The sequence below is a fragment of the Pygocentrus nattereri genome, chromosome 8 (genome assembly GCF_015220715.1).
Source record: "Pygocentrus nattereri isolate fPygNat1 chromosome 8, fPygNat1.pri, whole genome shotgun sequence".
Lineage (NCBI taxonomy): Eukaryota > Metazoa > Chordata > Actinopteri > Characiformes > Serrasalmidae > Pygocentrus > Pygocentrus nattereri.
The window spans coordinates 40557562-40581534 of NC_051218.1; the positions used below are offsets into that span (position 1 = coordinate 40557562).

General features: G+C 42.0%; 2 protein-coding genes across 4 annotated transcripts; one reads left to right on the forward strand and one right to left on the reverse strand.

The window, feature by feature from the left end:
- The first annotated feature begins 509 nt into the window (after positions 1–509).
- On the forward strand, positions 510–10851 carry maea (macrophage erythroblast attacher, E3 ubiquitin ligase). Of its 3 annotated transcripts, none has more exons than XM_017692124.2 (9): positions 510–656; positions 4689–4874; positions 5065–5268; positions 5437–5559; positions 6118–6194; positions 6401–6509; positions 6640–6773; positions 8914–9109; positions 9221–10851. In XM_017692124.2, exons 1-9 carry the CDS (start codon positions 588–590, stop codon positions 9314–9316), a joined length of 1194 nt encoding a protein of 397 aa, XP_017547613.1. In that variant the 5' UTR covers positions 510–587; the 3' UTR covers positions 9317–10851. The 3 variants fall into 3 exon arrangements, with proteins under 3 accessions (XP_017547613.1, XP_017547616.1, XP_017547615.1); XM_017692127.2 differs by lacking the exon at positions 510–656 and adding an exon at positions 704–981; XM_017692126.2 differs by lacking the exon at positions 510–656 and adding an exon at positions 1519–2010.
- Positions 10852–17282: 6431 nt separating this feature from the next.
- Positions 17283–22206, reverse strand: aldob (aldolase b, fructose-bisphosphate). The gene is made up of 9 exons (XM_017692128.2): positions 22067–22206; positions 21359–21471; positions 20763–20974; positions 19927–19981; positions 19187–19347; positions 18519–18602; positions 18227–18401; positions 17934–18133; positions 17283–17606 (listed from the first exon to the last, which is right to left on the reverse strand). The coding sequence occupies exons 2-9, from the start codon at positions 21468–21470 to the stop codon at positions 17511–17513; spliced, it is 1095 nt and encodes a 364-aa protein (XP_017547617.1). The 5' UTR covers position 21471; positions 22067–22206; the 3' UTR covers positions 17283–17510.
- Between the last annotated feature and the right edge of the window lie 1767 nt (positions 22207–23973).

The window sequence follows — 23973 nt, forward strand, 5'->3', positions numbered from 1 at the left end:
GTAAAGTTCTCTGCAATCGAACACTTTGCGTCAAACCACTCTGAATGACTTTGTTAACATCTCCAGGACTGAATTATTCCGAATTTTGGAACACTTGAGGGACTTGGAGGGGCCCACACCTACCACGCTTATGTTGTTGTGTACAAACAAAACGAAGTAAACATGATGAGAAGTAAACATGATGCTAAAACACACTCGTGGAGGCTTTATTTTCAGTCACATTTTTTATTTTTCTTTGTATTTCCTTCACATTTTAGACCAAAAAGATGACCTGCTGACAGAAGCTGGATGCCCTGCTGCCGTTCCATAAGTTACTGCTAGGTTTACCTGCTGCTCTTGCCCTTCCACTCAAAACTTTTTTAGGGGTGGGGAGGATTTTTACTTCCACTTGAGTCATTAATTCACAGAAGTATGGCGTTTAGGCTTCTCACCTACTTCTTAAATAGAGGGGCCACTTCATCACACGTCAGTCTGAAGCCACGGCCGCGCTGTGAGTCAATAGGGGTCAGTAACGAAACGGGCCGCGGTTAAGACTACCGTGAGGGCAGCCGCTGAGCAAGAGCGCAGACTGCTCTCCCCAAACGAAGATGGCGGTGCAAGAAACAGCTGCTCAACTCTCCATGGCTCTGAAGGTGCAGGAATATCCGACTCTCAAGGTCTGTGGACGCTTTTTCGCCTCTTTAGAGCCCACGGGCTGGAGCGCGGGGGTCGGCCTGGCTGATCCAGGCCAGCGTCGCGGTGATCTGTCGAGGGAACGGAGATGTCAGCGCAGCGAGAGCCAGTCGAGAAGTCTGCGAGCTAGCGGATGCTAAAACAAGTTAGCAAAACAAGTCAGAGAGGGGGAGAAAGGGAAGAGAGACGGAGAGAAACCTAGGCGAATGGATGTCGAAGGCTTTTGACACTGTAAGGCGAAAAGCTAGACGGGTCTGTCTGTCTCTCGAGAAGTAGCCGCAAGGAGTCATCACGCTAGCGGTTGTGCTGGTACGGCTTTAACAGTAGCGCTGCTGTACTGCGGCTGGTTTTGTTCAGTAAGCGGGTCTTCAGAGGCTGAGCCACAAATAACGTTACTGACTGCCATTAGACACGACCCTGCTGCGGGCGAACGGGCCTCAGCGCCCACTGAAATAAACTGAAGTAAGCGGCTATCCTAGCTAACGTTAACTCAAATTAGTGAACGTCCAAGTGGAGTAAATTCCAGTATATTCGGATGAATTCATGTCAATCTGGCTAAATAACAACACGACGTTCGGCGTGGCGAAGCGGATGGATATTAATTGTCCGCATTATAGCTAGATGCCGATATAGCTAGCTAGTTAGCAAGGACATGTGCTGGAATACACAACGCGGATAGTTTGTCAACCGAAATACGCAAACGAGTCGCTAGTTCAGCTGCTGAAATGCATAATAAAATCACGAGGCTGAACTTGGCTGCCTATTCGCCAGCCTCTCGTTCGAATTTCCCCGTTCCACCTTAACTAGCGCAGCAGTTAACGTTGCATTCTGGTGCCTGGGGCCAGAATGTGTACGTTAAGTGGTGCCCCATTTAAGGTGGAACGGGAAAATTCGAACAACAAGCTGAATTCGTTGGTAATTATCTAGCTGCTGGAATAAACCAACGTCTCGCTCGCTTTGTGGTCGCTCCTGCTGTCAAGTAAGTAGCCATTTGGCTAGCGTTAACGTAGCTGGCTACTTGGCTAACATGACGTAACCTGAGATGCGAGCAGTTAGCTTAGCAGATTGTCCCTGTTCAAACAAACGCCAGGTTGTCATGTAGACTTAACGAAAGCCGCGTAGTGGTTAAGTACACGGGCGATTTTATTTAAAGAAAGTCCCCAGGTGTTCGTAACTGTCATCGTCTACACAACAGGGTAGTAAGTGACCTCTGGCTGGCGTTAGTCACCAAGTCAGCCAGCCAGCCAGGCTGTGTTGTAGCCAGAGGAGCTGGCAGCTCCTGGTCACCCATGCTGGAGGAATGCACATGCCAGGGAGCCACAGCTCAGACGGACGGGGGTATGTGTGTTAAGGACATCGGGTTGAATAGTTAGCAGTCTTTCTCCGAATAGCAGAAAGTGCTCAGATCGGACGGGATGAAGGCACACATGTAAACCTCTCCGTGTCTGGGCGTGATGGGAGCCTAACGTTTGATGGCTGGCATGCCACCTTTGTTCTCTGCGTCACAGATATTTTTCTTTCATACTGGAAGAATCAAGCGTGTAGTCTTGAGGATAACACCGATCGGGATGCTTCTCCGCCGTATCTGATGAGCTGCTGGGTTTTGTGTGTTATCTGGGCTAAATTAGGGAACATTTGTTTCGCTGTCCTTTTCTAGTACCGGCACAGAGCGCGCGTACAGAATATAAATGATGTGGGTTCAAGAGCAAGAAGCCAAAGATTTTTTGTGTGCCTTGTTAAAGATGTGCGGTTTCTTGTAGCCTCGTTGGCTATATTGATGATAATACTGATGCTGCTGACAGCATTACCTAACCAACTGACTGATAGGGTTAGCCTAGCCTTTGCATCACAACTGTGTAGGTGTGGTGGATGTGGACTTATTGTCCAGGTTTACTGGACAGTATTTTGACTCATTGCTACTCTGAATGACAGAAAATCAGCTTTCTTGGTTAAATTTACTGTAGCAGTGCATAAAGTGCAGGCCTAAATTTAAACTACAGCCTTAGAACCAATAATTACGTTTATATGGAGGGCAAAGCCTTTATTTTCAATGTGCATGTTGGGCTGAGCTGAAAATGTCTGTATCAAGAAATAGAAGCCTTAGTATATTACGCTAAGTCCTGATCTGTATTACTTTGTTTGGCCAAACTTGAAAATGTTAGATAAAGCAGTTCCATTAGGCTTCAGGTAACAGTGTATAGTTGCGTAAAACAGCTCCATAGGAATGAGCTGTATATTTAGGTTGTTAAAATCGTCTGTTAGTTAACTAATGTTTAAGGTTAGCTAACATACTTGAATGACTTGCTGTAATTGTGTCTTGATGCAGTGGTTTTAATGCATATAACACTTTAAAGAGAGAAGAGTGCTTAATGTAGATTGCCTGACAATTATATTCACATATAAGCTGTTTAAAGCTGTAAATAATCCTCTCTAGCTCAGTGGTTCTCAAACCAGCTCTCAGGGCCACCCAGACGTTCGTTTTTGCTCCAGCCAAACTCACAATACATAGGGATCGAGCAAAAATGTAGGCTGACCAATTTTTATGCATTATTGTTAAAGGTTAGGCTAGCTGTTTTTTGTAGCAGAGACGTTGTAAAACCTGCAGTGTGTCACCGTGTGTACTACAGTGTCATAGATCTTATTGTGTATAACAGTAATATCAAATTTGATTTCTATAGTCTTACCTTCTATTCTAGGTTTCTGTATAGCAAACTGTTAACATTAGCTACAGTAGGGTTTTTCCTGTGTTTTAAAAAATAATTTAAAAAAAGCTTATTTGTGCCATAAAAGCCTCAGAACATAGGCCATGTTTACATTCCTGGCAAATAGGATTTGTGCCTCAAATCAGATCTCTCCACACGGTCATTTGCAAGTGATCAGGTGGGATTTGTGTTTCCAGACATCACTAGTCTATCTGCATGGGTTGCTGTGTTAACGACATGGCCATCAGTAACTACATGGCTACACTTGTGATGCAGATTTTAAATGTGGATGCAGGTGAGATGCATGTGTATTATTTTGCCCTTCAGACTCTTGAAAAATTCTATGCCATGAGCGTTAATGTTGGGCACTCTTTTTGAATTCCAGCACTACCATCACTCTGGATTTGACATTGTCCCTGTTTGTCGCGTTGCGAGCGATGCAAGGATACTTTAAAATCTGATTTGAGCAGCCAGAGCGTCCAGACTGAGACGAGTTTAAACAATTCTGAATGGATTCACATGTCAAACCACCTGCAAATGTGAATCAGAAATGGGATTTTATGTGGTGTTTTGCTGTCCAGGCTATCAAAAACCAATCTGGATACTGTCTGGATGTGCCAGAAATCCTATTTAGGCTAGTGATATGAACAAGGCCTTAGTGTGTCAGAATCCAAAGCCTCTGATTCATAATATTCTGTCAATACATGGTCCTAGAGCCTCTTTTCATGTAACCATAGCATAATACAAATATGTATATATGTGAATATAAGTGAATAAGGATTTTTATAGATAGATGGATAGATAGGAATATAGTTGTTTTATTTAGTTTCCACAATGACCAGTGAACTTACACATGTCTTCTGAGTGTTAAATCAGGGAGGAAAGAAAGCTTTGGGGATTATTTTGCCTCAGAACATCTGCATGTACATTTTAAGCCAAAGACCTCTCTCAGAACTGTCATAAATCAGTAATTTGAGCATTAGGCAGTGTATTTGTAACTATTTAATGTAATAGCTTTCTGTGAGGGAACTTTTAGAGGGAGTAAACTATACCACCACTACTGTGAACAGTTCTGCCTTAGCAAGTTTCTCTAGAACAGATCCTTTCACATCAAACTGCTCTGAATGACACTGTTTACACTTTAGAATATGTAGACATTTACAGAGATAGATTAAATTCCTCTCTGAGAACAACTAAACAGCACACATGATTGTGCTGTGACCTTCCATTGCTTTTTTTTAACCATAAAATAATTTATTGTCGACTGATATGGCTGCTCATGTACCTTGATAATATTGTTTATGCACAATTTAGGTTCCTTATGAGACCTTAAATAAGCGCTTCCGAGCGGCTCAGAAGAACATCGACCGTGAGACCAGTCACGTGACCATGGTGGTTGCCGAGTTGGAGAAAACCCTCAGCAGCTCCTTCCCTGTGGTGGATTCTGTGGTCTCCCTTCTGGATGGTGTGGTTGAAAAGCTAAGCGCACTTAAACGGAAGGTAGGATGCTATGGGAGCAATTCATTACTATGGAATATTCCCTGACAGGTTAAACAAATTGTTAGCAGCCAACAAAGCTTTTAAAAGCAGTCACACACTTTTATCTTCGTAACCAAGAAGACTTGTCATCTTTTCCATCTCATGCACTGTTGACTAGGGAGGAGTTCTAAAAGATTTTGATCTTTTGAAGGCGGCAGAGTCCATCCAGGCAGAGGATGAGAGCGCTAAGCTCTGTAAGCGGCGCATTGAACATCTGAAGGAGCACAGCAGTGACCAGCCAGCCAATGTCAGTGTGTGGAAGAGGAAACGCATGGACCGTATGATGGTGGAACATTTGCTGCGCTGCGGCTACTACAACACCGCAGTCAAGCTCGCCAGGCAAAGTGGGATTGAGGTGGGTCTGCTCTATGCTCTGCTGGTATCTGTAAAAGGGGAATGGATGAAGAATAAGGGCAGAGAATGAATAATTGGTGCCTTTAAGGGTAATAAAAAGTTGCCATTATTTTTATCTTAACATTGCTACTGCATTTATCTTAACATTGTTTATGCATTATTCTACCAGGATTTGGTGAACATTGAGATGTTCCTCACTGCAAAAGAAGTGGAAGAATCGCTAGAGAGACAAGAAACAGCTACCTGTTTGGCCTGGTGCCATGACAACAAGTCTCGTCTGCGGAAAATGAAGGTAAGGCTGGCTTAGTGAGCCTTAATTTAGAATTAAAAGGCCCCTATCATGGAAAACTTTTTAAAAATGGAAGTGAAAATCGAAATGGTCCTCTCTCCTATTTTTGTGACCAACATATTTACAGGTTCATTTAATCAGCATACAGTTTAGCCCAGAACATTTAATGCCGAAGTTATGAGTGTTTCAGCCCAGACTGCTTTCTGAGCGGAGCACATTTTCAGGACAGCACTCCTTTACATATAGCACAGTTAAAGGCACAGTGACAACAACTGCTTGTTTAATATTCAAGGGTAAAGAGAGGTGGAAATATTAACATATGAACATGATTTAAGGAAGGAAAAATAAAATGTGTCCAATATGGGCCCTTTAAGGGAATATGTGTTTCCTTCATGATTTATATACCCACTTTTTTTACTGCCTGGTTCTATTGTGGTTATTTACATTTTAGTGTAATAAACATTTATTGGGCTTCATTTTAATCCATATTATGCCTGTCTGAAACTGAAAGGAAGTTTAAGAAACATATTGTTCTAAAATGTGTCAATTTTCTCTTTTCAGAGCTGTTTGGAATTCAGTTTGAGGATCCAGGAATTTATTGAGCTCATTCGACAGAACAAACGCATGGATGCAGTACGGTACAGCAACAATGAGAATACAAATGGCTCTGTAATCATGTGGTCTAAAAACTGCGTTTTTATCACAAATGAACCCATGTCCTTTTGCAAGAAGTAATCGTCCACTGGAGCATTAATATCTATGTTCTAATTGTATCCAGATACTGTTTGTTGTCAAATGACTGAAAAGAGGCGATCTGAGATAAAATAACCTCTGTTTGCCCTAGACATGCGCGGAAGCACTTTAGCCAAGCGGAAGGTGGGCAGCTTGATGAGGTACGACAGGTGATGGGCATGCTGGCCTTCCCTTCTGACACTCACATTTCCCCATACAAGGTAAGGTTTCTGTCCTTTTCTCTTAACAGGCTGATGTATTGAGCTATGGTTTAGCTGTCAAAAGATATAAATGGTTTTAGGTATGGAGGAAAAAGTGATCCATTTTGATTAAGCTTGTTGTGTCTCGTAGGACCTTCTGGATCCAGGTCGCTGGAAAATGCTAATCCAGCAGTTCAGATACGACAACTACAGATTACACCAGCTGGGGAACAACTCTGTGTTCACCATCACTCTACAAGCAGGACTGTCTGCCATCAAAACACCGTATCCTTCCAGTCTTAATAACCTTCATTACTGTTTCATGTGTGTACAGGACATTATTTGTCATGAGTAAATATTAGGGGTGTGAATCTTGAGCTGATAGCAAATCATTTTTGATTCACAGGTTCTCGACTTGATTCAAAGTGATTTTTGTAAATGAAGAATGATTCTATTAGATTCAGTAAGTTGAACAGCGTTTGGTGATTTCATTCAGCAGTTAAAGCACCTTTAAAAATTCTGTTCAGTAAATATTGATAAGTTAATGGACTAAAAAAAATTCCTCTCATGTTTCTTAGGCAGAAACAGTGCTAATTAACTGATGTGCACACAAGCCAGAGATAGCATGGACAAAATTGGCTTTAATATTGGCTGATTAAAGTGATGTAGCCAGATTATTTTTAAAGGTAACATCTGCTATGTCTGCACAATGAGACAAAGCCAGTGGTCCTTTTAAGATTAAGTGACCCTTATTAGTCAACGGGGAAGTTTCACCTCCGCATTTAACCCATCCGTGAAGTAAAACATACACACTAGTGAGCACACAGACACTAGGGGGCAGTGAGCACACTTGCCTGGAGGGGTGGGCAGCCCTATCCGTTGTCCCCGAGGAGCAGTTGGGGTTAAGTGCCTTGCTCAAGAACGTCTCGGTCACATACTGTCAGCTCTGGGGATTGAATGTAGGAGCTGCAAAATAATTCTAGGGGTTCATAGGGTGGTTGTTTATTTAAAAAAAAAATAAAATAAAAAGTAGAAGCTACACTCGCTGGCCACTTTATTAGGTACATTGCTAGTAAAAGGTTGGAACCCCTTTTGCCTTCACAACTGCCTTAATTCTTCATGGCAGACTTTCAACAAGGTGTTGGAATCATTCCTCAGAGATTTTGGTTGTTTATTTGAGTTACTGTTGCCTTTCTATCATCTCAAACCAGTCTGCCCATTCTCCTCTGATCTCTCACATCAATTTTGTCCACACAACTGCTGCTCACTGGATATGTCCTCTTTTTCAGACCGTTCTCTGTGAACCCTAGAGATGGTTGTGTGTGAAAATCCCAGTAGATCAGCAGTTTCTGAAATACTCAGACCAGCCCGTCTGGCACCAACAACCACGCCACGCTCAAAGTCACTTAAATCCCCTTTCTTCCCCGTTCTGATGCTCGGTCTGCACTTCAGCAAGTTGTCTTGACCACCTCTACATGCCTAAATGCATTGAGTTGCTGCCATGCGGTTGGCTGATTAGCTACTGAACAGGTGTACTTAATAAAGTGGCCAGTGGGTGAATATCTTTTTTTTTTTTTTTCTTTTCTTTTTTTTCTTCCCATCAAATTTTCCCAGTGCATCACTGAAGTTATATTGCAGCAACACCTTTTTTGCTGCTCTCAGTATAAGGAGAGGACATTGTGACAGTGAAGTTGCTTTGTGACTTTGCATTCAGAACAGCTAGTGTACTGTGTGTATTCCCCAGTAAAGAGCTCACTGCAGCATCTCCTCCTTAATTCTTCACATTGCCTCTCTGTCATACCTTATAAGCAAAAACAGAGTGACAGGCAGATAATGTGGAAGTACAGTGAGTTGTATGAAACAACTGTCCATGTTGTGCAGTTGAGCCGCTTTCAGCTAAGCAGCTAATCGTATGTGTATCGGCATTATGTTATTACTAACTGACTACACTACAGAGCAGTCACATATGCAACATTGGCTTGTCAACTTCTGACAAAAATATGTAGTATTGGTTTGGTTTAAATGTTTGCCTTTGGACATTCCTAAAGCCACACACTACCCAGGGTAGAATATTCTTTTTATTGTTTTGAATAACACATTTGTTGAAACAGGTTTTTGTTGATAAATTACAGTTTGTAGTAGTTAAAATGTATTTTTGAGTGATGCAAAGGATTCAGTACATGAGTAAGTTTATAAATTCTTTTCACAGTCAATGCAGTCGCTTGGGGCTGTATTGCAAAAGATGCATTGCGGAATGAAAGTTTTTGCACCTATTATTCTCTATACAGTAACAATTGTCTTGAAATGAGTCATTCAGAGCAACAATGTGATTGCGGTGGAGCTCTCGTTAGTGCTGCTGCTGCGCATGGTTCCTTTTGTACATTAAAATCAGTGTTAGTTGTTGCTCTTAACTCCCAGTTCACAGGCAGTGTTACAAAGAGGATGGAACCTCCAAAAACCCAGATTGCCCTGTATGCAGCAAGTCCCTGAACAAGCTGGCTCAGCCACTCCCCATGGCACACTGTGCGAACTCTCGTCTGGTGTGTAAAATCTCCGGTGAGGTCATGAACGAGAACAACCCACCCATGATGCTGCCTAATGGCTACGTTTATGGCTACAATGTGAGTAGAGAACTGTTGGATGAGCATCTGTTTCTCTTTTCTTCTCTTGTTTTATGAGTGCTCTTAAAAAGCGCAGCCCATTGACCTGTTTTGTTTTCCTTCTCTCTGTAGTCTCTCTTGTCTATTCGCCAAGATGACAAGGTGGTGTGCCCCAGAACCAAAGAAGTCTTCAACTTCTCCCAGGCTGAGAAGGTCTACATCATGTGATGAGACCTCTAGGGGGTAGTTCTTGGTTCTTTATGACACTGCCCTGGGCTGGACCAAATCCCAGCGTGACTCCTCTAGTCCAAGGGCCTCAGTTCCCCAGCCCGTACTCCACAAGACTGAATTCAGTTGTCGACATGCCCTCTACTGGCCTGCCAAACCTTCACCGAGCGAAAGGTTTAGAATCAATTTGGAGGTTTTACAGCGCAACTGAATGGTGAAGAATAGGGAAGACAATGTCATTTGAAAAGGTCGATATTTTGGCATTTCCTTTACTTGGTTCTTTACAATGGTGTGACAAGGACAGAAGGACATGGCTCAATATCATATTACATCTGAGAGCTTCTGCCTTTTTAGTGTATTTAAAAACCTGACTACTCGTTGGTTTGATCAAGGGCACCCCTCTTTTTAGGCAGATTCTGATGGGGTCATTAATAGGGATACATTTCCAATGCCTTGCGTAAGCACCTGTGAAATCTGTTACCACTTAAAATTACTTGATACTGGCACATTTTGACAAATGAGTTCATTGTCAATGCAGTTACCTGTTAGAAAGTACAGTAGCATAATTTGCAATACTTCTCACTAATTCTTGGTTGATGTAACTAGGTGTAGAAAGACATCACAATCTGTAGGTAGCTGTAGTGAAGGGTTTGATATTAGCCTACGTTTTACATTACATGCTGTGTTAGCTCTATCAGTGACTGGTACCATCATTATCATCATCATCATATGCCGTACATGTATCTAGGAAAGCAGCATCTCACGATCATGACCAAAGTCAAACTTGTTAGGTCAAGTGTAGCAGGATTGCATCGTGACCGATAAGTCTTAAGGTTGCTTTGTAAGGGATTCTGTATGTTACCATACAAAACATGGTCATCGTCTTTTGTGGCACTATTCGTGACTTCATGCCAAATTTAGTGGTGTTTTTTGAGATTAAAATGAATGCATTCATTTACCAAAGCAGTCTGTGTTGTCTGGATCTCAGGTTAGATCACATCATACACAGTGCATTAATATGGTCTGACTCAGTATGTCTTCATACTTGGCAGGAGACCATTCTAGGTTACTTCCCATTTCCCTACATAGGCTGTCTTCCTATTTTGTGTTAGGTCTTAACGATAAGCCGTACATGGGTTTGATATTGATATAGTTCTCTTACATAGTCTTAATTCATTCGATTACCTTTTTAAAAGTGTGCTTCAGATAATCATTTCGTGATCATTTCCAGCAAAATAATTATTTTTTTGTATTGCTCTTCAAGCACACATTTTCTATTTCAAAGCTCACAGTTTCTCAGATTTCACAGGAGCAACTGCAGGTAACTGATGGGTATTCTATGAGCACCCAGACCCTATTTTTTTAAAGCACACCGCCATTTTTTTTCCTTTGTATTAGCAAGTTGCTTCCAAATGTGCTATTTTATTGTAAGTGTGGAAAGGCTACTTAGATACTGCTCCTGCATGTGTATATTCTTAGGGTAGTTGGGTTGTTAATGTTTAGTCACTAATAAAAATTTATTTGAGTAAACACTGGCCATGTGTCTGGTCATGCCTGTAGAAATACAGTCCATTTCATAAAAGTTACAAACATTTGGAAAACTTAACTGAATCATGATGATGGCTGTAAGTTGCACTGACTGATCAACTCTACGATATCATTCTGGTATATGGTTTCATTTGAGTTGAAGGACGGGTCTCACTTTTGATATGTCCTGAATTAGAATGGGTGAAAGTGAGTAGTGCTAGGGATGGGCGATACAACCAGTGGTTGCAGACAAAAAAAAAGGAAAGATTATGTTTGGGTATCTGCCTTCAATATTAACCCTTTGCACGGCATGTTGCCAAATGAATTTCTTTTCAATTTTGCCTACTTACAATGTAAAAAAACTAATTTCTTTTGGGAAACTGAAACTAACCTTCCTGTTCCATTTGGTGTTTTTTTTTTTTTTTTTATCACATTACCGCAGAGAGAGAACGGAAGGAAAAGTAGTTCCTATTATGTGTTTTTTCTAGTAATTTTCCAAACATAGTCACCTTTTTAGCCTTAATTACATGTTCATTTTCATTTATAAATATATATTTAGTTTACTGCTTAAAGAAAACACTCTAAAATGTTGGTGTGAGTATCTGTTCTCAAAAAGAAACATCAGGATTAGAATTATCGATACTCCAGTATCAATCCGCTCGTCCTTAAATGTAATACACTGTATGGAAAGAACTACTGGGATAACTACAAATTACACGTACAAGAGCTTTTATGACATCCCATTCAAAATCCCCTGGCATTAATATTGAGTTGGTTCCCCTTTGCAGCTATAACAGCTTCTACTCTTCTGGAAAGGTTTTCTACAAGATTTTGGAATGTGTCTGTGGGAATTGTAGCCCATTCGATCAGAAGAGCAGTTGTGAGGTGAGACACTGATGTTGGACGAGACGGCCTGGCTCACAGTCTCTGTCCTAGTTCATTCCAAAGGTGTTCGATAGGGTTGAGGTCCAGGCTCTGTGCTGGCCATTCAAGTTCTTCCACACCAAATTCACCCAGCCATGACTTAATGGACCTTGCTTTGTGCACTGGGGCTCAGTCATGCTGGAACAGAAAAGGTTCTTCCCCAAACTGTTCCCACAAAGTTGGAGGCTACAATTGTCTAAAATGTCTTGGTCTGCTGAAGCATTGAGTTCCTTTTACTGAAACTAAGGGTTCTAGACAACCCCTGAAAAACAACCCAATGCCATAATCCCCCCTCCACCAAACTTTACAGCCACCGTAATGCAGTCAGACAAGTACCGTTCTATTGACATTCGCCAAACAGACTCGTCCCTCAGACTCTGACAAATAAGCGTGATTCATCACTCCACAGATTTCATTTTCACTGCTCCAAAGTCCAGTGCTGGCGTGTTTTACACCATTCATCAACCCCCTGCATTTATGAAAAATATGACCGTATCGCTTCCAGCCCCTGGCTGAGAACACAGGTTTGACCATTAGCTAGTTAACTAGCTAGCTTAGCTGATGTTGCAGCTAACACACTTGAGTTTCATCTTAATATATGGCAAGTAAGTGATAACACAAGGCAGTTTCTGTTCATTTTTGTCTAGATTTGAAAAGTAGTTTTAACTTTCACTTTTAGTAGTTCTCACTAACGACTGAAATTTTACCCAATCTTGCTTAGCTAGCTAGTTTGCTAGCTTAAGAGTTAGCCATCAAAACTGAGGTGCAGCGAATAAGAGGCCCAACGTGGCACAGGCAAGTTATAAAGCTCCTATTTAGAATTGGTAAACTAGATTCTCGATGATATAAATTAAAGTTTGAGATGTGATGCATTCATACAACCTTACACACACACACACACAGGGTGGGCCATTTATATGGATACACCCAAATAAAATGGGAATGGTTGGTGATATTAACTTCCCGTTTGTGGCACATTAGTTTATGGAAGGGGGAAAACTTTTCAAGATGGGTGGTGACCATGGTGGCCATTTTGAAGTTGGCCATTTTGGATCCAACTTTAGTTTTTTCAATGGGAAGAGGGTCGTGTGACACATCAAACTTATTGAGAATTTCACGAGAAACAATGGTGTGCTTGATTTTAAGTTTCTGACCACTTATAAAATGTGTTCAAAGTGCTGCCCATTGTGTTGGATTGTCAATGCAACCCTCTTCTCCCACTCTTCACACACTGATAGCAACACAGCAGAAGAAATGCTAGCACAGGCTTCCAGTATCCGTTGTTTCAGGTGCTGCACGTCTCATATCTTCACTGCATAGACAATTGCCTTCAGATGAACCCTAAGGTAAAAGTCTAAGGGGGTCAGATCGGGAGACCTTGGGGGCCATTCAACTGGCCCACGACGACCAATCCACTTTCCAGGAAATTGTTCATCTAGGAATGCTCAGACCTGACACCCATAATGTAGTGATGCACCATCACTACTCAGAGAATGTGCCAGCTTCCAAAGTGGATTGGTCGTCGTGGGCCATTTATCCATATAAATAGCCCACCCTGTAAATATATATATATATATATATATATATATATATATATATATATATATATATATATATATACACACACACACACTTTCTGCAAAGTCAACGACCACATTTCATGTGGCCTTAGCTCAGGAACACCGTAGAGAGCTTCATGGAATGGGTTTCCATGGCCAAGCAGCTGCATCCAAGCATTACATCACCAAGCGCAATGCAAAGCGTGGAATGCAGTGGTGTAAAGAACCGCCACTGGACTCTAGAGCAGTGGAGACGTGTTCTCTGGAGTGATGTATCAATCTGTCTAGCAATCCGATGGATGAGTCTGGGTTTGGTAGTTGCCAGGAGAACAGTACTTGTCTGACTGCATTGTGCCAAGTGTAAAGTTTGGTGGAGGAGGGATTTCGGTGCTATAAAACGATATTTTTTGCATTTTAGAGTTGTAACTTGCATTTGTGGATGCAGTGACTAATTGTTTCACAGACAGTGGTTTTCAGAGGTTTTGTCTGAGCCCATGCAGAGATTTCCTCTACAGAATCGTGTTTGTTTTTAATGCAGTGCTGCCTGTGGACCCAGAAATCATTGCCAGCAAATACTAGTTTTTTGCCTTGTCCCTTGCATACAGAGATTTTTACCACTCTGAATGACTTTGTTTACACTTTAAAATTTATTTTTGAAAAAATGGTGATACAAATATTTTTTGCTTTTTTTTGCTTTGTGCTCCTCATGAAGTTCAATTTTACCTACTGAGTCATGTAACTAATAATTTATGTAGAGTTAGTCTACACTATGCAGAGGTAAAGTGGTGTGTCCCTAACGACATCACAGGAAAACAATATTCCATCACAACGGCTTTAGGAGTATAAGGTTAATTTCTTGAAACTGCCAGTCTTTAGCCCAGGACATGGTGTTTGATAAGCGGAGAAACTCCTTTTCAAAATTTTCACCAACATCATAGTGAACCAGATCAACATCACCATCTATCTTGATGGACTGAAGCATGGACAGTTCACAATATCTGGAAATGATGTACAACCCAAGGAGGTTGAAGATCAAGGAGACTATGAGGTTGAGCCTATGGAGGACCAAGAGGAAGGAGAGTACTCAGTGATGCCAATGGAGGTGGACATTCATCCAGAGGAAGATTCTGGCCAACCGTCTTTCTACAGTCATCAGGAGCTTGGGAAGTACCAGAAAGGCTTTCCAGAAAAGATGCTGTTTCCAGCAGGAGATTCAGAGACACAGCTATCAAAATACAGATAGGAGCCAGAGAGGAAAGATGTGTAGCCGGAAGACCCAAAAGCAGCAAAGCACCTGATAATAATAATAATAATAATAATAATAATAATAAATCAGTTTATGTTGACTTTACTTGTTCTCATTTGTTTATAACCAGTGGATACAATGCATGATGTGTAGAGCAATATTTTATCAAGCTTAAAATTTGATCCTAATAAGAACTGCATATTGTATAAATGGCTGCTAATAGACAAAATAAAAAGGAAACAAAGATTCATTTATTAATCTCATTAAGTTTAGCTCACATGTACATCCAGTCGATACATTGTAGCTCACTCGTTTACTTAGGACTTCAGGAGCTGGACAGAAGGCGGCCTGCATTAACAACGTAATTAGGGAGTGACAGAATAATACATTGTGACTACTTACATGAGGATAATCAGTTATGAGGAATTTAAAATACTGTACTAAGTACTAAAAATACAAAGTAGAAAAACAAGGACACAGTGCCACTGAGGCAAAGCACGGTACAGCAACTTGAGCTCTAATAGGGTCTGTGGCGTGTCCAGACGGATTTTATTTGATTTTGGTGGTTTGACCACTTCTGTTGTTGGAGTGAAGCCACATTGCTGCTCTGTACACCATTGTGTACAAAAACATTAGCTAGCTAATGAACTTCTGAAAGACTCAGCCTCTCCGAAATGCTCTTTCTGTACTCAATCACTTTACTGACCTGTTGCCAATTAACCACCAGGTGTTTTTTTTTTTTTAGCATTACACAAGTTTACCAGCCTTTTGTTGCCCTGTGCCAACTTTTTTGGAATGTGTTGTTGGCATCAAATTCAAAATTGGCAAGTATTTTTCAAAACAATACAATTTCTCACTTTAATATGTTGTCTATACTATTTTCAAGGGTTTAAATGATTTGTATATCATTGCATTTTGTTTTAATTTACATTTTGCACGGCGCCCAACTTTTTTGGAAATGGTGTTCATTATCATACATATCCAAGACCTGCCAGTTAACTGCAGTATTGTTAGCTTCATATTCTTTTGAAAGAACAGTTCAACATACATGAAAACTAAAAGAGTACATTTCCTTTTCTTAAAATATGGGTTCTGTCTAGTTAACAAGTACTGTGTAAGGTCCGGTTTAACATGTTTGTAAGGCCTGAGTTTGGGGCTGATTGCTGCTGCGAATTTAAATATCTCCTGATACCAGGAGATTATGGTAATGAATTTTATCAATATCACACATCACTGTCATTAACATACAAATGAAAGAAAAGTGAGAATATTTGAATGTGTAACTCATTTTAGAATATTTATGCCCAGATGGTTAAAAATGCTGCAGATTATGATGGTTTTAAGCCCATGCACACCAAGCCTATCAGAAAGGGAAATTTGCCATGGTTAAGTATCTGATGTCTACAAAAGGAACAATCGAGCTTGCAAGCCGACATTGGTGCACCCCGCTGCACCTTGCCACTTTTCTGTACTATATGTAAGCCATATTCTTTTAGCTACACTAGGGTGTTTCAATCAGACACTAGCTTTACCATACTAAAATGTAAAGTCTGTAAATAAGGGCTTTGTGTATGTGGGTTTGCCCAAATACCATTGATTTTGGTCTGCGGGTAGTCGTTGGATGGAGGTTACGGACCCAACCTGGCATAAGGTTGCCAGTTCAATCCCCTGAGCTGACAGTACGTGACTGAGGTGCCTTTGAGCAAGGCGCCTAACCCCCAACTGCTCCCTGGGCGCTGCGGATAGGGCTGCCCACTGCTCTTCACTAGTGTGTATGTGGTTTATCACAGATGGGTTAGACTGCAGAGGTGAAATTTCACCATTATGGGACTAATAAGGGGCCTAAGAAGAAAAGTCAAAGGGAGCATCTACTACCCTGTGGCCACAGCTAACTGCCATGGACCTTATCAAGTCAGTTTCTACCTCTTTTTTTGTTCACATACTTATTGAAGTGCTTCTGTAAAACTAGTGGTTTGTTGTCTTTTTTCAGGGCAGTCAGTACAGCAGACTGTCAGCTTTTGCATGCCTGGTATTTGGCTGGTGCGTATATGGACCAGGTGGATTATAATGGCAGGACTGCTTTGCACACCGCAGTGAGGAACAAAGAACCGCAAATGGTGGCCAAACTGCTGCAGCATGATACTATCTCTATGGTATACAGGACACAAATACAGATCATAGATGTGAGTTTGCTATGTATCAGTGACATGTTTGGTACTGAAATCAAAATTTTAACTGTTTTCTGAAATCTGTTTATCTGGTCATAATTGCCAACCTTTGGTCTTCTTTGTCATCTCTCTTTTAGGCAAAGGATAAACGGAGACAGGCAGCCATGGATGAGGCTATAATGAACAACCTGTCCAGCATCTTAACACTGATTAATCCAGATTTCACTGATATTCAACACCCAGAAAGATTGGTACCTCCGCCTGGTTGTGACAGAAGACAGTTACACATTCAGACACACCGGCACCAATTTATCCACACTTCTGTCATTCAGGTGTTTAACCTGACAGGTCTGGACTCAAGTGTTGTCAACTTTAGATAAAAATCCATGAATGATGTTTCAGATTTACACATGCTGGAACAACATCATTAAAAGATGAAAAATAAATAAATAAATTAGTAAGTGCATTTTCCTCTCATTTGTTCCAAACTTCTAAACACCCAAAGGCTAGTAAACGTGGACAAAGACCAGGACCAGTCTGAAGTCGGTAAAGTCCAGTTTAATCTGGAAATGCATTTTATACATTTAGTGATTTGGTCATTAGTCCAAGACAATGTAGACTAGAATTCTGTCCATGCAGAATTTTTAGGTTCATACATCATCAAGTTAACATGTTCATGCTACCTTGAACAGATTTTGGTCACTTTGCTTTCACAGTTTTAATTGAGTGTGTTCCAGTAAAAGATGGCATTATTTGGTACAATGTCTGGTCTAGTAGACATAGCTGGCAGTGTAGAGGGACTGTGTGGCAGCCTTGTCAGCCTGGCCTGTGGGCTTGTACTCGCCTTTAGATGCCAGACTGTTAATCTGTAGGGGGGGAGAAACAAAAGTGTTATCAACATGCCAGGTCTGCATCTGCTGCTTCATGCAGCATTAGTTTCTCATTGTTCCCTCCCACCCAGACTGTGCGGTCCTAAATGTGACTGAAGACTGATATAGTACCTTATAATGTAGCTGTTTTATTGAGAATATACTGAATTTAAAAAAATAAAAAAAATTGAAAAAAAGGACAGGCCACAGCAGGAACTGCTTCAAAAGCAATATAACTATCAGCATGGCGTTGTGTACAACCCTTCTAGTCCCCTCTGGGCCCTGATCGGACTATAAACTAGATGGTCTAGAGTCATCGCTCACCTTAGCACGAGTGACGAAGGCCTCCTGCGCAGCTTTCCTGTTTTCCGGCTTTCCCTTCCATGCTGCAAGGGCTGAAGCCTGGAGAGCACGGCCATAGGAAAAGGACAGCTTCCAAGGTCTGTGCAGTGGAGTTTGATTGATGGCGTTCAGGTTGAGTGAAGCTTCCTCCTCACTCTGACCTCCCGACAGGAAGCAGATGCCTAAGCCAGACAAAAAGGTGTTCAATAAGTAACGATGAAAACAAATCAGCTGTTTGCCAAGAAATCTTCCAAAAGGCTAAAGCCTTCTTTTACCTGGTACGGCAGCAGGTACGGTACGTCTGAGGGCACTGACTGTTGCCATGGCAACCTCTTGTGGGGTATACTTCTTAGGGCAGGAGTGTCCAGCTGTGACCATGTTTGGCTTGAGCAGAGTGCCCTCCAAATACACGTGGTGGTCAGACAACGCCTTGTACACAGCAGCAAGAACCTGAAGAAACAAAAGGGAAGTCAAGACAGTGTCAGGTTCCAGGCCTGTAAAGTGCATTATATAATCCCATCATCTTTTTGGTAAACCTTTTAGAGAGTCAACTTGGAGCAAGCTCACCTTCTCTGTAGCGTACTGGCAGCGCTGCAGGTCGTGATCTCCATCTGGAAGAATCTCAGGCTCAACAATAGGCACCAAGCCATTCTAAGAGAAAGAAGAGAAAGATACGGAAAGGAAGATATTGAACATTGAAAGGAAGCATTTTATAGGGCAGAGCGCACCAAAATGCACTCTGAAATAGATGTTCCAGTTTCAGACTCAGCTGAGAGGAGCTCCGGTCTATGAAGTGAAACCACTTTAGAAAGTTTCTCTCAATATAATTTTTCCCCTTTCATCTCCCATCTCACATTCTTGTAGCAATATTGATGAACACCTGATTACACACATTGCTCAAGTCCATCATGTCCCCTTAATCCCCTTTCAGACAGTGGACATTGTGCTTATTATGATACACATGGTTGGATCTGTGTCATTAGTCAGCAGCTTTGAGAAAGTATCTTTGCAGACCCATTTGTCCTTGGTAGATGGAGGATATGCGTCACATTTTCGCTGCACTTTCCCATGGCTGCTGACTAATTACCCCATTTAGTGTTCAAATGTTATAAGCAAATGGCTGTTGTGTAAATAAGGTGAGTAGATGCCAGACAAGCAGCGCTTTTAACAACTTGGGGTAGAGTCAAAAGAAATTATGCCAGAAGAACAAGCCCACTTTGTGCTGTGGGAAGTACCTGTTGGCAGATACTGGCATATCTGGCGAGTACATTGGCGTTTTCAGCAATGGCAAGTGCAGAGGGGCAGCTGTCAGAGATCTTCAACACGCAACGCCACTTAGCAAAGTCACAGCCGTCCTTCTTGTACTGAGCACAACGTTCAGACAGACCATCCAGTCCTGAGGGACACAGATATTAAGATGTTGACTAAAAACAGATTGCTTCAATCTAGTAAAAAGTTTACATTGGACCACAGACACCAGTGTGCATCATGCATATGAAAGTAGAGAAAGACAGAACTCAAGGATAGGAATATGAGAGGTTCGCTTATCTCAAGGACTGGAATGTAGGAAGTTTGCACATCTTGGTCAAACAATACTGCTGATATTTTTCAAAAACCCATCCATAGTTCTTTTAAGTCCTTTCACTTCCCTGTGGAGTGATGTCCACTATTTGATCATATAATATATTATTTAGTTTAAAAACATGTTTTACAATGGTTTTGAGCCAAAAAAAAAAAAAACAATTGTAAGGGATCTAGTCCCAGATTCAGCACTTTGCTGTTTGCATACTTAAATAAGCCCTTAAATAAGAACCACACTTTTCCAAAACCCTGAATAAAGGATTGATTTGTTTTACTTATCGTCTCTCAGTCAAGTTTCTTTACAGGAGTACACGTTATGGCACAAAGTCCTAAGGTACAGAAAGTTGTGATAGTGTTCAGCATGCATCTATGCATCACATCATTTTAGATTTACCCTGTGTTGTTGTCTCTCCATCTGTTCCATTCAGTCCTGCTGTGCCTTTGTCCACCTAGTAACACAAGAGCACACAGCCATATGATACATGATAGACAGCAGGACATTTCACAACAAATACTACACATTGGGACGAGTTTCAATTCACTGTCTCTAGTAACACTGCCAAGAACATGCTAAACCTTTGTGTGGAACACTGGCCTTGTAAATTTAGCACTGTTCTGTGTCTTGAAAACAGGACCAACCTGTTCCATATGTACATAAACAGCCTTATAGTGAAGTGAAGGCAGAAAGAGAGTGAATAACAACGCTATTGTGCAATTACTCCATGCGCACTTTGGCCCACTGACCAAGCATACTTGCAAGGGTGATCATGCAAGTATGAATAATGAAAAAAGCAGCTGCTTATTAACAGAATGGTCACAGTCTTTCACAAGCAGTTCTATGACAGTGTATGTTGCAAATGACTGCCTTCAGGGGGAATTAAGATTAAGAGACCCTTATTAGTCCCACAACAAGGAAATTTCACCTCTGCTTTTAACCCATCTGTGAAATGAAACACCACATACACTCTAGTGAGCACACACACACTAGGGGGCAGTGAGCACACTTGCCCAGAGCGGTGGGCAGCCCAATCCGCAGTGCCCGGGGAGCAGTTGGGGGTCAGGTGTCTTGCTCAAGGACACCTCACGTCATGTGCTGTCGGCTCTGGGGATCGAACCAGCAACCTTTCGTTCACGAGGCTGGTTCCCCAACCTCCAGCCCACGACTGCCCCTTAATAACTGCATAAATGACTGAACAGCAACTGATCTTGCACACATGTGTGCAACATTACCTTTATGCCCACAACAATGCCCTTCTCCTTGATGACCTGGGGGAAGGGGACACCCTTGTCCGATTTCTGATACAGTGTCTCATGGAAGAAAATGACTCCTCCCACATTCTCAGAAATGGAGGGATCGACGGAGAACAAGAGGTCACGGAAGTAGCGGCGGTTCTCCTCCGTGTTCTCCACATTGATCTTCTGCAGACGCTTTGCCATGGTGCCTAGAGTATGAATTGTGTGCTTGATTATTACAAATAAAACTGATGAAGTGAGCAGTCATACACTCCTAACAACTAAAAGCTATTCTTTCATGAGCTGTGGTCATCCATACCCCCTTAAACATGCAGTCACAATACCAGCATTCATGAGGTTTGCCATACTGCCTAGATACACTGTAATTCCAGTCTAAATGAGGAGCAAATCTGATTGGAAAGGGACGTTGTGTATAAAGCCATCTATTCCCCCAAAGTGGCATTTTTCCAAACTGAAATCCAGACTGTGCTATACCCATCTGCCCCTGTGACTTTTAGCACTTAGAGCAGCACATCAAACCAATGAGAAAGAATGATTAACCAAGGTTCAACGCAGATACCACACGTACACACCTGTGGACTCATCTGCAGCCAGGATACCCTTTCCAGGGGCCACAATCCGCTGGGCGATAGTGGCCAGCTCCTTCTTCTGGTCTGGAGAAAGTGATGGGTACTGGTGGGTCATCCTGAGAAGACAGAGAAAAGAGACTCGTCAGATGAACTGAAATAAGAACCAATTTATGGTCTCCTGTTTATCAGCAGTGCTATTAGTTAAAGCTGTGCGCTCTTGCGGGTCTAGCAAATATTTGGCCTGACCAGGCAGTTGAACTTCAGTCAAGGAGGCAGATAAACTTGCTCCTCCCTCTTCCAGAGACCCTCTCTTTAAGAGGAAGGCGGGCTGATCAGTGATCAGTTTCAATTCGCCTCTAAACCAGAGGTGGAGACAGATTTCAGCAGGCTACGTGTGCTACGTTGGCTGTGCCCTAACAACGCGTTTCCTCATGAGAGTTTGAACACGCCACTGTGCGAAGAGTGCAGAAGTCAGCCGACCACCTTTTCTTATCCAAGAGAGGCCCACGACCATTTAGCATGAATGTATGGTGCAAAACAGTAGCCGATTACTTATTTTACTCTAAAAATCATCAAATAAAAAGGTAAAGTATTCCAGAACAGGCGTGTATAACCGTTGATCCAGACATTCGTCCATGCATACCAGTTACTCGCACTCCTTCTGCAATAGCGCCCTATTCAAGCCTTATGGAAGTCGTTAAGCACTCTTACTTGCTCGTTGGTAGGTCTGCACCGCAGGCGAGGAGGAGTGAAGCAGGTAGTTACTTTCTTGCTAAAGCCCCAGTTCAGGCTGCACCGAGCTGCTGGAACAAACTGCTATTTATCCGTCCCAGAGGTGGAGGCTGGCCGAAACGGGCGTGGGCTGTGAGCACTATGACCATTGGCTAGCTGAGTGGCACAGGGGCGTTTGACTAAGCTAGGCCAAAGCTGCAAAACTCTAAACGTGTGGCTAAGCACGCTCCTGTAAAAGGTTTAAAGCATTTTTCCATGTTTGCAACTTTGCAAAGGCCTTTTTGGCCGCCTTACTGCCAGAGCTGAAAAGTGTGAGTTAAATGTGTGGCTAAGCATGCTACTGCTACATTTCCCCTAATTTCCATATTTTGCCAGCTTCTTGTTCATATTATCTGTTCCACCTTAAACAGTGCATCGCTAACATCCTGACACGTGTACAGGCGTATGTAATTGCCGCGCCATTTAAGGTGGAACGGAAAATTCGAAGCTAGTATATAAGAAAGCAGCTTCAACTTGGCCCTTTTTGCTGTTTCCAGTCATGGTACAGGAGCCCAAATGTAGGCCTATGTCCAAAACAACCAGAGGGCTCTTGTATTGAATGTGATGCAGCAGAAGACACGTAGAAAATTCATTTCTAAGAAATGGTTGACTGAAAAATCGTTTGCACGACTTTCTCCTCGCCCTAAATGCAGTCATGTCTGCTACTCAGAGGTTTCTTCTGTAGTTTGCAGTGTGGCCTATGAAGGTTTAAAGTGTAAACGAAGTCTGTGTCACCCAAAATCTTTTCACTGACATAGATTATATTATTATAGTCTTGTAGCTTCAGTGCTAAAAAAAAGCCACTGAACATGTCTTGGCTTATCAGTTACTTTTGGGGTGAAAGGGAAACTACATTTGTTTTCTGTAAAGCATTTAACAGCAGGAAGTGAGAAGTACGATAGACTTGCTGATCAAGTTTTCTTGGTTTCTGCATTGCTGTGCTCTCTGCAGTGAGCTGTGGTGTCATATACAACCATGTTATGCAATAGACGTGATAAATTAATGTTTTAATAATGACCAAGCAGCACGAGAGCTATTCTCTTGACAAGGTCAAGCTTGCCGTAAACAGATCCGTCTCATAAGGATATGGTGTGATAAAAGGCTGATTGTTATAATTTTTGATTCGTGCCCTGTGTGCTACAAGTCATCTGGATGAGCTCTAAGGGTTAACTTAAGGTTCAGGCCGCCTGCCGTTCAGCTCAGCAGTTTAGCAGAGTGTCAGTCCATGAAAGGAGTCAAGTATGTATAGATTAGGTTGGAGTGGTGGGTGGAGGAGGATTGCATAGTAGCCTATGTGATCATATCAGCAGAAAAGAGATCAGTGGAACTGAATGGGCCTGGGGGGCTGGGCGATGAGCAAACAAAGAAATGCTCGACAGTGATGTAAAAAGAGCAGACTGCTTACGTGCAGGCAGTTACCCCAAAGGTAAAAGGAAGATGAGATCTTTCACAATGTGGATTGTGGACCTGGGGCCAATGGTCTGAAAAACACTCAGGGACAGAGTTCAAAACACGCTTGTTCATGCCTAGAGCACATAGTGTAATGCTGCAGACAGGCTGACCACTAAACTCTGGGCAGTGATCAAGTCAATTCAAGAGAACAAAAAGTGGGAATGTGCAATGTGCAAACAAAAAATTAAGCTAAAAACAAATAATAAATACGATAAATTCAACAGACATTAGACACAGTAAACAGACAGGACAGTGCAGCACCGACACAGCACTCGTACATATGCAGTGCAGTTTTGAACTTCAGCATGTATCCTATACGGAAAGCATTGGGAATGCTTTAATGTCACGCCAAAAACAATTGGTAGTAAGTTTGAAGCAGTTTTGTAAGACACACA